This window comes from Netta rufina (assembly GCF_964035555.1).
Source record: "Netta rufina genome assembly, chromosome: 4".
NCBI classification, from domain to species: domain Eukaryota; kingdom Metazoa; phylum Chordata; class Aves; order Anseriformes; family Anatidae; genus Netta; species Netta rufina.
Window position 1 is genome coordinate 66091584 of NC_140127.1, and position 17200 is coordinate 66108783.

General features: G+C 36.2%; 1 protein-coding gene across 4 annotated transcripts in view; it reads right to left on the bottom strand.

The window, feature by feature from the left end:
* The window catches only part of ABLIM2 (actin binding LIM protein family member 2), a 146820-nt gene that overhangs the window by 32821 nt on the left and 96799 nt on the right, over nucleotides 1-17200 (bottom strand). For 2 of the 4 annotated variants that reach the window (XM_084286157.1, XM_084286156.1), the window contains exons 10-13: nucleotides 13851-13997; nucleotides 8028-8148; nucleotides 6229-6327; nucleotides 208-309 (exon numbers count right to left, since the gene is read on the bottom strand). In XM_084286157.1, coding sequence (XP_084142283.1) covers nucleotides 208-309; nucleotides 6229-6327; nucleotides 8028-8148; nucleotides 13851-13997 — 469 coding nt within the window. The remainder of the gene's footprint in view (nucleotides 1-207; nucleotides 310-6228; nucleotides 6328-8027; nucleotides 8149-13850; nucleotides 13998-17200) is intronic. The other 2 variants (XM_084286158.1, XM_084286159.1) reach the window with 2 other exon arrangements.

Consider the following 17200-nt stretch of genomic DNA (forward strand, 5'->3'; position numbering starts at 1 on the left):
CATCATCTAATGCAAATTTTTATACCTAAGCACACAGTACTAACTCCTTTATTTATGAGACAGTTTACAGATTTTCACTCAGTAATTTTCTTCTTTTGAAGCTCTAAATTCACAAATTAATAGGAAAACAAACAAACAAACAACATTGAGAAGAGAATAAACAGGTGTCAGCAATTGAAGATCAAACACTAAGCAGTGAATGCCTACCTGGAATATGGAAATGTCTAGGAGCCTGCTGATAGACAGAAGATGAAGATTTGCTGTCTGAGTACATGGATAAGCTTGGAGTGCTCCGACCACTTTCACTGCCTCCAAGGGGAAGAGCAAAGAAAGCAGATAAAAGAAAAAAATGGAAGGCAAAGTAGAGTATTTCAAGCATAAAAGCTTGTTCAGAATGACTTGTTAATCCAACAGTTTTAAATAACTGGGAAACCATTTTCAACACAGTGAATTGGCTCAATCAACAAACATCTCATCAACAATTAATATCTGATAGATAATATCAGATTAAAATGCAGTCTTGCATCCTCTCTTTGAAACTAAAGCTCCTCTTTTAAAAACACCATAATGAACAAAATAAAAGGATGAGTGCATCCACAGTCTTGTAGTATGTTTTGCATAGTTAAGTGAATAACCTATCAATCAAGATTTTGAAAAGTTTAATGCTATGGCTCATAGCCTGCCCTTAAAACTAGTAATAAATTATTCAGTACTGTTCAAAATATCTCAAAGCAGGACTAGACCAAAAAACAGATGTTACAGTTAAGTCAAATGCTCCTACATGTATCAATTACAAAACTAGATGTTGATTTTTTTTAAATTGCAAACATTCCTCACAGATAACATGCCACAGCATTTTATATTTATGCAAAGTTGGATTAACAAGTCATAGATCTATAATGCCATAGTCACTTGACAAAATTTGAAGACGTATATAACATTGATCGGTATCCATTTTTCCACTTGTTTTGTCAAATACTCATTAAGTACCATTAATTTCCTCTTAGTTTATTTCCCTGAAGCACACTCTATGGCATTATAGTGCAGCTTGGCAAACAAAAAAGTAAAGCTCTACTTTTTTGGGACTTGTAAAATCCAATTAATTTATAGCACTTTTAAGCAACTGGAAGCCAAACATGACATTTATTCTAACATAAAAGGGCTGTTAATTTACTGTTATTATTTTAGTTCAGATGGAGCACAAAATTAATGGATAGTAATAATGAAATTATAGCAAGATTTTTTGGGGAAAGGAAGTGCAGCAGTTCAGAGCATTAGATCTATAACTGAGATCTGCCTACAGGGATTGGAAGTTTTATAACTATAAAACCACTGGATTGCCATAACTATCAAGGCTATGCCCACGGAGGGCATATCCACTGAACCCTTCCCAGATCTCTGTTGACTTGATGTATGATCGATGGTCTGTAACCAAACGCGGCCTGGACATGCACCACTGAAATCAATAGGGTAGTGCTACTGAGTTCAATGGGAGCAGAAGCAGGCCAGATGAAATCATGATGATACACTAAGTTATCCATTCTAAATTTTGTCTCTGTTATTTTCACATTTGGTGAAAAACTAAAATTGAAAACTATTTGGCTGTTAACACTGCACACTCAAGAACAGTGATTTCCTGTTGGAATAATGCCATGAAGTTGATCTGGAGCAACTCTCTTATGAAGAAAGTCTGAGAGAGCTGGGTCTGCTTCATTCAGAGGCTGGTTAAGCAGTCAAACAGGTTGCCCAGAGAAGTTCTGAATGCCCCATCCTTGGAGGTATTCATGGCAGGCTGGATGTGGCTTTGGGCAACCTGGGCCAGTGGGTGGCGTCTCTGTACATGAAAGAGGGGATGGAACCAGATGGTCTTTAAGGTCCCTTCCAACCCAAACCATTCCATGATTCTATGAAAATACAACTAGAACAGGTGAGAAATTGAAATTACAACTGTGGGTGGTGGTGGTGGCCTATGGTCTTTCCAAAAAGGAAGGGAAGAATTACAGAATTACTAAAAATCTGTTACACCACAATCAGTTTGTAGTCAAGTTGTCTTCAGACAAGGAACCAGACGGTTATTCAATTTCTTGATTCCCACTTTGCTCTTTGAAGGAAAGCAGTGGTGACAGGTTTTCACTATGCATTTATTAATTCCTTCTTTCTTTGCTGCTGGCTTCTGAGATGCTTGGCCATCCCTACTAAGCAGAAGAAGCCTCAATTTCACTCCAAATTTGAATGCAAAGAGCAGTGGTGGCTACTTACTTAAAGTAAATTTCCTGACAACTCCAACAACCTTAAAAATCTTCTAATGTCATTCATCCCAAAGTGATGTGATTGGAATTCCAAAGTGATTGGAATTTATTAATTTAAAAAGAAAAGGAAAGTTTTCAAGTGATTTTCACTGTGTATTTATTCGTCATTTACTTAAAAATTAGCATGTTATTAAAAGCATACATGTATTAATTAATATATAACCTACATGAAAAAACACTTCAGTGAACCCCAGTGACCCGCAGGTGCTGGCATTATACACCCATAGAGTCATTATTCTGGGATAGGGTGTCAGTAGCATATTCGGGGAGCCAGGAGGAAGCATTAATTAGGATGAATAAACTTGCAAGAAAACAGGAAGCAAGAACAAGTACCAGAAAACAACAAATCGCAAACTTCTCTGTGTAAGCATCACCTGAAAGGAGCATTTAGCAGAGCCATCACCTCTAATTTGCTTGAAAGGGAAGAATTATGGATGGAATGGGGGAAAAGTTTCTACTGGCAGCCCACTCATTCAAGTTGATGTATATTTAAAATATATTTAATATTCTGCCACTGATTTCGACAAACACAAAAGAATAGTTGCATTTCACATTATGCATATGAAAATAAGTATTTAATAATAAAGCAAAGTGGAGATATATGTAGGAAGTTCACATGTTGAAACTCCAGACACTCTTTTAATCTAGCCTATAATGAGTCTCTAAAATAAGACTCTGCCAAGAATTTGTCTCTTTCAAGGTTTGCCTTGTACACACTGAAGAACTTCAAATAAGGTCCCTGAGAAAATAAAACTACTGGACAGAGCAACTTTTCAAACTCTTGGTTTTGTCTTCTGCCACAAGCAGCTGCAGGATGTGATCTGATCTACTGGTCACTGTAGAGTGAAAAACCAGAATCACAAACTCTTCCCTGGATTTTGTTTAACTTGGAAAGAATCTGGAAAAGTTTACTTTGAACTTCAGCATCAACCACAAAACCCTTCTTGTGTCTTTTGGCTGTGGAGACGATAGGCTGCTCCTTTAACCTTGTGTATTTTTGTAGACAACTGACCAGAGCTCAAACCATGCTCCCTTTTTCATAGTGCTTAAGGGACTGTCAGGAAAAGTGCAATATTGCTTATACCTCCTTCCTTGTTGGCTTTTATCTTATTTGGTAGGATGAGAAATTCGATAACATGTTACATTAAGTGCTGTCTAAGTTTCCTGACTTGTGTTTGAACAACAAGCAGATACCACTGGCCAAATAAAGATGTCAAAGATTACCCCTGAAACTGGATTCTTCAACATCTATTGGCACATGGTGCATTAGGCTAGACAAAGTTTTTTGAAGTCTAATTACAAACTCTCTCCAAGTATTCAAAGCCAAATAACAAAGCTTTGGAAGCTGTGTTCCTACACTAGAAAGGCAAGATGCTTTCCACTGTGTTTCAAGTAAGCGTTTTTTCACTGGGGCTTAAGCACTGACTTTATGTTCCCTGACTCAATGCTCAATGACTCCATCAACTCAAGAGGAAGAGTTGTACCAAGCATAGGTACTCTGGAGATCACATACTATGATTCTGAAGGGCATGAACTGTGATGCTTTCTTGATGCAAGACTGTTACAGAATTTGTCTTGATGATATTTTGAAGACAAAAATTCTTAAAAAGGGGGGAAAAAAAAAACAACAAAAAACACTACAAGTAATTTATCTGCATGACAAAGAGCAGCTCATCCTATTACTCTTCGTGGAAGCTAGACTACTTCTACAGGAAGTGTACTGAAGAAAGAAGAGAAACTCGGTTATTTCTGTTGGAAAAATGATGAACCATGTAGCTTTTGGGAAGAACATGATACAAACTCAGTGAAATCAAAAGGAATATTTTGGCAGGTTTTATTTTTTCTTAAGGTAGTAAAAATTCTGTGAGCCAGAAGTTTAAAGAAATATTTTTATCATGATTGTGGACAGCTAGTTTTACAAAGATTAGTTCTATTATTACTAACTAGTGTATTATTTTCTGGATTTAATCAAAGCTTATTTATTTATTTGTTTATTTTAAAAATTAGTTTGATTTCACTTTTTAAAAGTTGAAATGGTAACAATAACCTTGGTCTGTATATGAAGCACAGAGTCCTACAACTCTATTCTTTCCACACTAACCACTTTGAAAAGAAAAAAAAACAAAAGTACAGCAACACCCTCAAAAGACTTATCCAGATAAGGAAAAAAATGCAGTCTTCAACTTAGAGAAAAGAATTCACAGAACTTGAAGAGGATAGGGCAAATCTTTCGACTCCTTTCAGGCTGAGACATTAACTCAGTGTAAAGCAGTGGTTAATCCATACAACCTCTGCAGGGCTCAGAACTACCTATAAAGAAGAATTATAAACATGCTTGCCTGCCTCGTAGGAGTGCTAAAAAGCATTATAAATTACTGCTTGCAAGATATTTTAGCTTCATGATAAAAAGTGTTGCAGAATTGCAAAATATTATAATTTTGATCACTCTACTAATAAATGTATGGGCAAAAACAGCTGCCACTTAAGGATTTCTTCCTCCAAACATCAGCAATAAGTAATTGCTGCTGCTCTGAGCAACAGCAGGTAGCATTGAACAGAAACTCATTTTAGCAAGAGTGCTGCTAAGCAACTGCAAGCCTTTGAATAAGAGCTTTCTGTGCAGTGAAATCAGGCAATGCAGCACAGTGATGAGCTTTTCTTACTCAGTAGATCAGGTTGGATAATATTGTCCAAATTTAGAGGATATAGAAAAAAAATGTTCAGGCAGTGTTTCAGGTGTGTCAGCCTTCCATGAATTGCAGGTGGGTGGGTGTGTTTGTGGATGGGGGAAGAAGCTTTGTAGGTAGACTTTAAAATGACAATTGGTTTAATCTCATCAGCTTTTTCTTCCAGAATTTTCTCTTAAGGATCACATTTGCAGCACTTAAGTCTAATTCTGTTCCTATTTGTGTTCATGAAATTCATCTGACTTTGAACAGAACTGTTTATGGATACATTAGAGACTAATCAAGATGCATTAGTTATTTTTTCCAAAGGCAATGAGCATCTGCAATTCATTTGAGTTTGTATGTCAGATCTATTTGTAAATCTGGTTCCTGCAGAGGGTCACTTCCTTTTCTGTAAAGGTTACAGTGACAAGAACAGTTTCCCTTTACTAAATAAAATGGTACATAAGAGCTGGGGAACAGGCACCGAAAATGTTTGCCATTCAAATCTCCTCCACACTCTTGTTGTTCCTGGAGAAGACAGAATCAGGGGAAGACACGTGGTAATTGAATGTCTTCTCTTTCTTCTGTTTAAGTAGCTAGCTAAAAGAACAGCATTTGCCTGAAAGGCTTACAGGTATTCCTCATTACTGTCTCCTGTCTGCAACATGGAGTTCATTAGCAGTTAATATCCAATGCAAAAAAAAAAAAAAAAATGTAATGGCAAGGAGACTAGTCTCAATTACTCTGCTTCAAAATACATGGCACAAATTATTTGCTAATCAGTGCAACTATATTGATTCAACCAGCTTATCTGGAAAGATTTCTGGTAATGCTGCAAATAATAATAATAATAATCTCTAAATGAAAGTTATAAGGTTAAATAACTGACTGTCTGATGTTGGATCAAACATACAAGCTTGTCGTAATACTTATTTAGCAACACCAAATTAGGGCAAACATAAACATAGTATCTTAGAACAAACAGGATTTAAAATTATTTCCCTCTCTCATTTTCGTCATAAAATCTATTTCCTCCGAAAAACAATAACACTCACTGAAAATAAATAAATAAATAAAACAACTCATACCCACTCATTTCTTAAAACTACACAATACGTCAAGAAAGCACTTGCAAAAAATTAAGACAAATTTTATCCAATTGGAAGCCATGCTTGCACAGACAAAAAAAGTGAAACACATCTGAATAAGTCTACAGTATCACAGCACGGTTTTGCATTCCTGGACCTTACCTTTGAAGAAAGGGATGTAATGATGTCTGAATGTAGATGTAGGGCTTGGGTGTTGGGGCAGGGAGATGCAGCTACTGGTACCAAGACTCTGAGTACCAGCTGGGGGCAACAGAGAGTAAGTGAAAATAAACTATTTAGTTCACTTACTGAAAGCCACAAATTACAATGCCATCCTTTTTTTTTTTTTCAGGAACATTTTCCTCCTGATGCTTAGAAAACATATATTTTATATGTAAGATTTCATCTTTCTCTGGTTATGTATAAAAACATCACAGTGTATGTGGCTGACCATGGACAAAGGATTTCAACAGAGAGTTATTGTATAAAACCTTGATAATGTAATGCATCAGAAAATATTCCAGAAAAGGAACCACAAAAAGCATAGCTGCACTCAGGGAATTTCTGCATATTAAAAAAGCTGCAAGAGGGAATGATATATGCTTATAATGGATCTAATGAAATGAAATGGGGAGTGCCTTGTCTGTGATGAGAACTGTTTTACAAGTGGGTCCAGTTCTCACTGCTGTCAGTGCATACTGGTAGGACTTAGTCCACAATGTACCAGGACACTCAAGTGCATGGCTAATTTAAGCACTTGAAGAAACGTCCTGGAGTTCTTTCAGCTCTGAAAGTCAGACATGTAATTAAATACTTCGAAAAATATTCTTAGAAGTCACTTTATTTGTTTGCTTTGTTGTAACAACCTCCTGATAACGTATTTGGAGGACGAATAGAGAACTATTAAAAATAACAATTATGATGACTAAATTTTCAGTGAAGCTGTATGACAGAATTAATTTGGAATTTCTTTCACCTTTGCTCCTTCCTTTAATATTGTGCAGCTAAGCTTAGGTATGACACAGCTGCCAGACCTTCAGCACAGACTAATCTTCCCTATCTCTAATAGATCTTTGATCCTCTATCTCATCTTCACTTTACCAAAGACTTTACATAGTACAAATAAACAATTCCTGTTTCTGTTACCCATACAATTTTTATTTCCACTGGAAAGATTAATAATTCAATTTTTTTTTTGTTCTAAACTAGTTTATAATTATAATGTATCCCCAATGAAATTGGTAGACACTGAGAAAACAATAGAAATTTTCTGAATTTCTGTGTTTTCAGTTCAGATGATGAAATGGAAAAAAATTAGAATGAATTTTGAGCAATTTGGTTGATCATTCTAAGGATAAAATTCTGCACAGTGTCCATTTTGTAATGGGCCTTAGTATGAGGCATCCATGTAAAGATCAAAAGAGGGTGATCCCTCCTCTTTGTGCACAAGAACATCAATAAACATTGCTGACAGCTTCTCTTCTAAAGCAATCTGGACTTCAAATCTAGTTGCCTCTTATTAGTGCCTCTAGTTGCTACTCTAGCTCTTGCACTGTGGTGAGGAGAGCCACCATGGATCATAAACCTGCAGTACAGAAGGGACACAAAATCACCTGAGCACCCTCTTGGCTTTGTGCACATTCACTGGTATTATGCCAAACCATGAAAGAGCTGTGGATTGAATGTGAGGAAGGATGGGACCAGGATTAAGTCTGTTATATCTTCTGTTTACAGATACATAAAATCAAGCTTTCTAGATGCTTGTTTTCTTTTTCTTAGATGTTTATACCTGAAGAATTTTCTCCTTCCTCCCCATGGGACAATCTGTTCATGATAAACAAAATACTATTCTGAACTACGCCTCCACCTAAAACACCTGTCTACTGGAGTCTACCCTGCCTACAACATGAGACAAATTAGGGGAAAAATCTAGAGAACTAATAGGGATGATTCTCAATTACCTGGTCTGCTGTAATGCTGAGGAGAATGGGACGTTGGAGTGTAGCGACCATAACCCAGTGAGCCAGCAGAGCTAGGACTTGATGTCCTGTACTGTTTGAAAGATCTGTCATCTTGGTCGCCCTGAGAGGAAGACAGAAAATATTTCATTAGGGAAGATAAATCACTTCCAAAGCAGGCAGAATATGCCATTTCACATGTTTCTGTGCTGTGTAGATGGAACTTGATGCTATTGTAATGCTCCATGCAATCCCAATGAAACAAGGTGGCTTTCAGCTGTAAGCACCTCAACTGCAGTATGACCAAAGGAGCTCTGGAACGGCCAAGTTTCACAGAATGGTCATGTTCACAGGAAAGGCAACACATACATGAATTTAAAATGACAGTATCATTTGACAAGAACATAATACTGTAGAAGTACTGTTTCAAGGCAGTATAATTTGTCAGTCTCTTCCACCTTATGTAAAAGTTTAACATACATGGGGGCAGGTGGAAGATGAGATCAGGTTAGCGCGATAGCACTATGGTCACTTTTTACCCACGTAGATGGCTGTAGAGTATAAGGGTCACAGACAACACAATATCAGCACTCGGCTTTACTGCATCACAGAAACTACTGTTATCTGCTATATAAATTGTCCCAGCACGCCATACTACAAGCAAAACATGGTCACTATTAGCTAGGTAATCTATAATACATACTCATATAAATAGCATTAGAATTAACACTGCAAAATTGTACAATATATAACCTATTTCCAAAAAAGCCTTGACTTCAGCTACTTAAAATCATGTACACCCATGCAAAGTCCCTCACTTTCTATAGCTAGTTAAATTACAGTTGTAATTTGCCCAGTGTCTTAACAGTAAAAACATCCAGTAATGAATTAGATAAGGAAATGACTTTCTGTCAACTAGCTACAAGAGCAAATTCAATTTTCTTGTTTAAGACAAGTGAGAAATGGCTTCAGTTAACTTCAGATTAGAGCAAATCAATGTAACCTAAAGATGCTCCCTTATGGAAAGTGCTATTCCAAAAAGTGCTACCCCCCTCCTATTCCAGTAGGAGTGAGTGAAGAGCATGCCATCCCATAGCAGGTGTTCGCCACTTATCATGAATCCTGGGATATCTTTAGGCATCTGTAATTCCCACTAGATAACTCATCATTTAAACACACTGAAGGTCCTAACTGACCCCATCATAATTTTCCAGATTCCTATCAGGACAACTAAATTATATCTGTTCATTCATCTTTAGATTCTTCCTGCCTGAAGTTTCCAATTTGGCTGCTCTGGGACTATCCTTGACACTGGGGATGTACAATGTCATCTCAGTCACCACTTTCTCTCCTCTGGCCAAAGTGTCCTCTGTTCCTTCCATGTCACCCCATACTCAGTGACATGGAAGTGACATACTCATTTTCGAAAATATTGAAGATCAGTTTTGCATACTAGGAAATAGCATTATTGCTTAAATATCCATTTCAAAGTCAGAAATACCTGAGAAAAGGAGAGCAACAACTGGCACCTTCCCAAGCATGCAGCATTATACAGGCATTCTGCCACCAACTCCCCCAAGGTCGGTTTGGAATGTTTCTCCATTTATGTAGCTATGTTATTTAATACTCATTCTAACCCAGTCAAAAAGAGTTATGCTGCAGTATAGCCACATCTCTGGAAAATCTTGGGATGATATTTTAATACCAAATGAGTGTTATCCAATGTTCTTTGAAGTTTTGGTTGTATGACACAGTGAACTTTTTTTTCTGATAAAACCCTCTCCAAAAAAACTGGTGACAAGTTTGCAGATGATGATACCTAAGCACTTGATCACAGACTCTTTAGAGGAAGACTGGAAACAGAAAAGCTGGATAACCTGGGATAACTTGTATGACATAGGTAACAGCAGCACTGACCTCCATACTAGTGCCATGTCTGCAATTTAACAGCATGACAACTAGCTCACTGATAGCTAATTGAAAGGAAATTATTGTAATCTTCCACAACACCAAGAGTTCATGTTGATTATTTCAGACCTTACCTTTTGTGTACTTTTGGTCTCTGTAATGAACAGTCATTCAAGTTCATGAAATCCAATATTAAATAAAACATGTTTTTATTTTTAATGTGTAAAATAAATTACATTTTGATTGGTTAAATTCTCTGTTTAACCAATATTCATGGTGAAAATTAATGAATTATAACTTTTAATGGAAATTGCAAGTTCTTCTCTACTACCAAAATTCTGCAACATAGTTCTCTTTACAGAAAATTGGAATAATGGAGAAATGAGCCAGGACTGTGATATTTGAGTTGATATCTGGGAAGTTATGTGAAATGCTTTTGCTGCCTATAATAAGGTGAAACAGTGACAGGCTTTTATCATTAATGTACATCAAGATACACTTAGAAGTTCAGGTATGTGCACGATTCAACAGTATATGTGTACAAACAATATAAATAGTTTAACTGGCTGTGGAATAAAAAGAAAAATAATAAATAAATACATAAATAAAAGAGAAAGCCATACCAAGCATTAATTCATATCAACTCATGCTGGCAGCTTTAAATGTTAAAATAAATCCTGTTTCCCAATGGAATTTATTCAGTAGAGCTTGTAGAAGTGACCACAATACAACCTTTATTTTGGAAAGCTGAAACATGGATGACAGTGGACATAGATGAATACAGATGACAATCCAGAAGCAGAGCACATATTCAACACAAGTAACACTGTTAAAAACAAATTATAAAACCCCATGCACTGCAGAGGCAGGAGGCAAACCCCACATTTCAGACGCTGCTGGTTATCAGTATGACCAGGTTTATGCATCACAAAATGGGTCAGAACAGGAGAACAAAGGCACTGGGGATTACCTCAGTAGGTGTTGGAGAGAGCAACTGAGGTGACTGCAAACAGCAACACACAACAAATTAGTGATACAAATTCATGCATGATGTTACTTGTGAGAAGAACTACTCTTAAAACATCAATATCCATGTATAACACATGATATAGTTAAGAAAAATAACTGTGAGGTAAATTAGAATATATTTTTTTAATTATTTTTCTTTGTTTTTAAACAACGTAAGAAGGAATAAGTTATAAAACCTTTCATAGACAGCTGTTCTTGATTTCATTACTACAAAATCCTGTGGCCTGGTGAGGCCAGACCTGTACCACAACGTACTGTTAGTAGAAAACCCACATTTAAAGCAGCTGCCTGAAGTACTACCAAAATCTGGATTATAATTCTGTTGCTCAGAGCTAGCTGCTTTAAGGGAAACAAAAATATTTGTACTATTTTATTTTTAATTAAATGTCATGTAATTCAATTATTTAGTGTTCACTCATTTTCCTTTCAAAATTAGTAAGTTTTAAGCTTGATTATCTGAGCACAACTCTACTGAAACTCCTGGAGCTGTATATATAGCCAGGATGCTGAAGTTTGAAAATCAGGATATTTTTTTTACCATGCTAAAATCAAGGATGTAAAATATTTAAAGCATCATGAAAATGTGCATGTTGGATTGAGAGTACAGCCCCAAATGCTCTTCCTAGTCTAGGCGTCTAGAAACCAGATCTTATTTTTTCTTTTTTAAGATATCACAGAGGTCTTAGTGACACAAATAGCTACATCAGCATAGACCTACCTAAGCAAACTTTAATCTAGTGCTACAAACACCGGGGAAAGAACAAATGCAACATGAAACTCAGTACATGCTTTAAAGCACGTCCATGAATGAAGGCAGAAAACTGGCTGGAAAGTCTGTGTTAAGACAGGTATCTTAATTGTTATTGGTAAGTAATATATCTAGCTTAAAGCTTGCTCAAATATATCTGTATGCTAGCAACCGTGGCTGAAGGGGACATGCACTCCTGAGCCTCTTTGGAAGCAAGCAAGAAAACAGCTGTTTTGTAGGCAAGTACTGGGCTGCTGGTCCCAAGTGAACCAATGTATCTCCTACTGCCCCAAGTGAAAAGACCCTTTTTTATGATGTGGTCCTTTTTATCATCTACAAAGGTATTTATCTTCCAAAAAGAGCAATGACTCCAGCTGTCCCAATAAACTTTTACTATAGCAGGATAACCACTTAGCTATACACTAAAAGCAGCAATACCCTCTTTGCTTTTTTTTTTTTTTTTTAAATTTATTTTAATTTATTTTATTTATTTTAAGAGCTCAGCTGCAATTGCCTTCTAACTCACTCCTAAAATTTCAGTGCTGAGGTTTCCAAAGTTTGCAGGCACTGAATCCCAGCCAAAAATGGGCTACCACCAAATCAGTCAGTTTCACTGCACCTCTGAGTGGCTGTCCCACCTGTGGCATCTCCAGATTTTGAGTGAAAACCATGGGGGTCAGATCACACCAGGGGTCCAGACAAAGCCTCGTACCTAGCTCAGCCACACAGACACCTACTCTGGCAAAGGACTGAAACTGCAGCAAGTGGCCAAGGATCTGCTGAAAGTGGATGGGAGAAACTCCCTCCAGCAGCAGCATATATTTTTGGTAGGTGAGATGCTTTTATAACCATCTCCTTGACACATGTGCAATGACTGAGTCTTCAGAAGAGCAGGGCAGAAAGTTGCAGAGCATATGCACCTCTGTCAAATCTAAATGTCACCTCTGAAAGGTCAGATGTGAATGGGCAGTTGAGGAAGGACACAAACATTAACAGCACCCACAAATTTTGACATAGAAAGGAAGTGTTTACACTGCATAGGTTCAGGGTGAGGCAGCAGCTTCCAGTTTTATGAATTCAGAAACCATTAAATACCATTTAAACTCTTTACCAGATATAATCTTAATTCTTTTAGCACTCATTATAATGGAGCTACTGTGGTTCAGCATTGTATGGGGAGGATTTGGAAGTGAGTCTGCAAGAACTAATATGTACTGCACTTTGCCTGAGAGTAGCACTGGAGACTTCAGTGGTACTGATTAAGCATAAAAGGCAATGGTGATAGCAAGACTGCGGCTATTATAAATAGTACTACTATTATTTCTAGTACTTATTTCTATCCATCCATTTACACCTATAGAGAAAAAAAGACTTCCATTCTAGACAGCATATAACTTATTAACCTACCTACTATACCTGAGAGCTTTAACTTGCAAAAAGCATCTAAAATTATAAAATATATTAGAAATTGAAACAAAAGGAAGATATGATTAGGGAAGAAAAATAAACTTGTATGACAGGAGTTATATACAAATATGCTTCACAAAAAAAAAAAAATAAAAAGGAAGAAGAAAGAATCAGAATTAATAAGATTATGTTAAATTAGATTTCATTACCACAAATTGTCTAACATTAGCTCTGCATATGAATAGATTGAAATGCATGTGTGACATGAGGATGAACTTTAGTAAGGGACAGTTGAAAGAAATTTGTGCATAGCAAAGTGATACCATTGTTGTGCTACCAAAATAACATAGTACACTTAAAAAAAATATCATGAAAGACATTTGGCTTTGCTTCTGATTTTTGCATTATAATTAGCAATGGCTCATGTTTCCTACCACATGCATGCAGAACTCCTCTCATAGAAAAACATATTTTAATTACATGTCATCTGTTTAAAAAATGATCACAGAAAGCAATTCTTTAATTTCCATGAGCTAAAAAGTGAAATGAAAGCCTCACTTGTATTTTTAGAAGGCTAAAATGCGTTGTGGGTGAATGCATGACATGACTCAACTAATTGAAGTTATAAAAGATATGTATTTTTTTAATTCTGCACATTTTAGTGTTCAGCAAATTTTAATGATGCACATTAAAATCTCAAATTTGTATTAAAAAAAATACCCATGTTTCAGTACCTCCCCGTAACTATGCCTGTCATCTGAAGAGTAACTGATATATGGAGAATAGGAGATCATATCTGGGCGGTCAATGTTATAGATGGCTTTATTTTTAGGAAGAGCAGCCAAATCCCTGTAGTCAAGAATTTCATCTCCAAGCTTTGCCTAAGAAAAGGAGGAAAGAAAGCAGTGAGAATAAGAAAGAATATGATCAGGATACAATCAGAAAAGGACAGATATATATAGATAGAAAAGTCATCATCATAATAATAGGCTTTTTCTTTGTGCAAATATAAGTATCTTATATTTACTACACAACACTAAATATTACTGTTGCTTTCTTATTATATACTGGTGCTTTCTCCTTTTCTTTTTCAATCACATTTAGCTAACAGGAGTAGCATGGCACAATTCCAGTTCCCTTGGTAATATCCCGCTTACTGTTAGCTGCACAAAGAGACATGTGGGACAGATATTGAAGTCTTTCTCAAGCAAAACACCCTTCATTTTAAAGTGGTTTTGGTGTGCAGGGTTCCCCTACCACAAGCAGTAGTGAATAATCAAATGTGTATTTCCAACATATACTCTCCAGACGCTGACAAACATTAGTCAGGTCTTTAATTTTTTCCATTCAGCTGTATCCCACAACTTCACCTCCTTTCCTGACTATTTCTAAGTAGTCCTTAATTACAGGTCACAAACCAGCAGATGATGGATTTGCACTGTGGTGGATTAGTTGGAAAATCACAGATGCCACTTAAATAAAGCTCATATACTTTCAGGAGACTCACACAACCAACAGAAGAAAAAAGCTTGCTCTTTCCCAGCTGTTTCACTCTTCATCCTCCTCTTGCTATCCTTATTCCAAAAGCATGATTATCAAAAGCCACATTTTCACAGATTATCCTTAGGATAATGGTAGCTTGCAGTAAAACTGTATCCAGCATGTATGTACTAGGCTTGTAGATATGATGACAAGCCAGCCACGCTGAGAGGAGAGAAATGGGAAGCAAAATTGTCTAATTCCTACCTCAGGCTTTACGGAATGATAAGTTCTTTGCTGGCAGCAAAATGATGACTGAATCACGCTTGTCTCTGAGAACTCACTGTTCTCAGTACAATCAGCTGTAAAACTGCAATAATGCTTTCCAAACGCAAAAGATATGAAAGTATCCAAGATTTATGTGTGCAGTGATTATCTCTTTTCTTACTATGAGATAATAAAAGTTCAACAGATTTTTCAGGAAAGTTTTCTTTTAGATTAATTATAAATACAGAAAAATTAGAAAGATTTAGATTAATTATAAATATAGAAGTTTGGCATGACAACTTTCATTTATCCCTTTCCCTAAAATAATGTATGAATTGTACATACATTAGCAACATGGAAAGGAAGAAGATTCTTCTTAACTAAGAAAATGGAATGAAGAGGTGGCAACCTCTAATGCAGGGACAGGTCATTCAAAGATCAGAAGCCTATCTGGCAGGTCTCTTCCAGGAAAAAAATGGGCAGAATTGTAGCTTACAAGGAAGACCAGGGAGGCTGTGATAATTTCTTTTTAAAGGTATTCAGGTTGTGCAGATTATTCTAGAGAAAACAAAAAAGTTCAAAATTGGGAATATGTGAATTACAGTAATTTTATCCCCTGTCTCTCTGTGTAGAAGTGCAATGTTGGATCCTCCCACAAAACTTCCAAAATATCAAGAGTAAAACTTACCTACTTACAAAATTCCTGTCACTCTAAATATCCAAATGTAAGCAAATTTGGATGAAAAAATGCCTTAGAGATATAGTTGCTTTCTAAACACTCCATTCTGCAAGCATTCAGCCTACATTTTCTATTTTATTTTTACCTACTTTCAAATACTTGAGTGGAATTTAAATATTCTAGAGATGACTCAAATTACAGCTAAGAGGCTTTATTCCATTTCTTCAATAATCTAGTATTTTGGATTCTGTTAAAAACAAGTTTTAAGTTTAGAGTATCTCTTTCATTTGGACTATGTACTTCTACAATTGTATAATAGCAAATATGTTTCTGTATGAAAATATAATGTGATTTATATTCCCAGTATAAGAATGTACAACACATCTTTGTAACCTAAACTAAACCTGGTTAGATATATATTTATCTGGTTAGATATATCTTTGTAGGGATAAAGCTCCTAAATATCCTTAGAATTTAGCTAAGTGTAAATAAAGACTTCTATTCAAGCTCTATTTAATGGCATGACTTAGAAATTTATTGATTTTATTGATTTTTAAGTGGTATTCAGTGACTCTGAAGGAATGTCTGCACTGGAGTAAATTTCAGTCTGTAAATTTCAGCCCAGTCATCTCTGAAATTAATGAAAAGATGACTGTTAACTTCAAAGGGAATTAGTCTATGCCCTCTCTCAGTGCAAGAAGACGCCACAGTCTATTACCAAGAAAAGAAAAAAAAAAAAGATATACAGCTTTAGTAAATGGTCTGCATGAACCACACTCAGGTTTAGTTAAAACATGCTTTCTTAATCTTTCCCTAGCTGACCAGTAAACCACAACCCAGAAGCACATCACCCCTGAGATGGTTCAGAACAATCATGTCACTCAGACTTGATGCCTTTGAAAGAATAAGTACCACAGAATCATGGTTCCTAAGTTTTAACTGTTTCTCAAAACGCTCTTTTGTCAAACACAGTTCTTCAAAGAGTTCAACAGCTGTTAAGGTACAGTTTCAATAATTATTTTAATTACACACATGCATGTTATTGCTGATGGTGCCTGTTGTGCATGTGCTTTACACTCTGCTCTGCCTTCCCTCACCTCTGTTAGCATTATAAATTTGGTAGACAGCTGGGTCTTTTTCATGGGTTATTTTCTAATAATAATAATAATAAAAGCTTTTCCTGGGTTATTTTCTAGCTGAAGATAGTCTCAAATCTGACTGATCATATCTCTGTGTACCAACTAGCACCAAAGAGGAGACAGGAGGACAGGGCTGGAGAGGAACAGGACCATGTGTAAGAAGGACTTTCCGTCAGTGGCAGCATAGATTTGGCTAAAACAGTCATGAAAGCACCCAAGACAAATTTTGAGCATGTCTGTATGTCATAAAAAACAGATGCAAAAGATAGCCGAAGGATCATTTGGATAACATATAAGTCCAAAAACATGTTTTTGATTCTTCTTAGTTTTCTGTTCCTAAAAGCTGAAATTGGATTTAATTGAACTCACAGCTTTCTGACAATTAAGCAGTCATATATGAGACAGATATAGCAAGAACTTGCACACCTCTGGGAAATCTCTTTTTTGTAATTGGCTCATATTTGCTTGAGAACTTTATTCTTTCATAGCCCCAGATGCCTCTAAAGGAGTATATTACAGT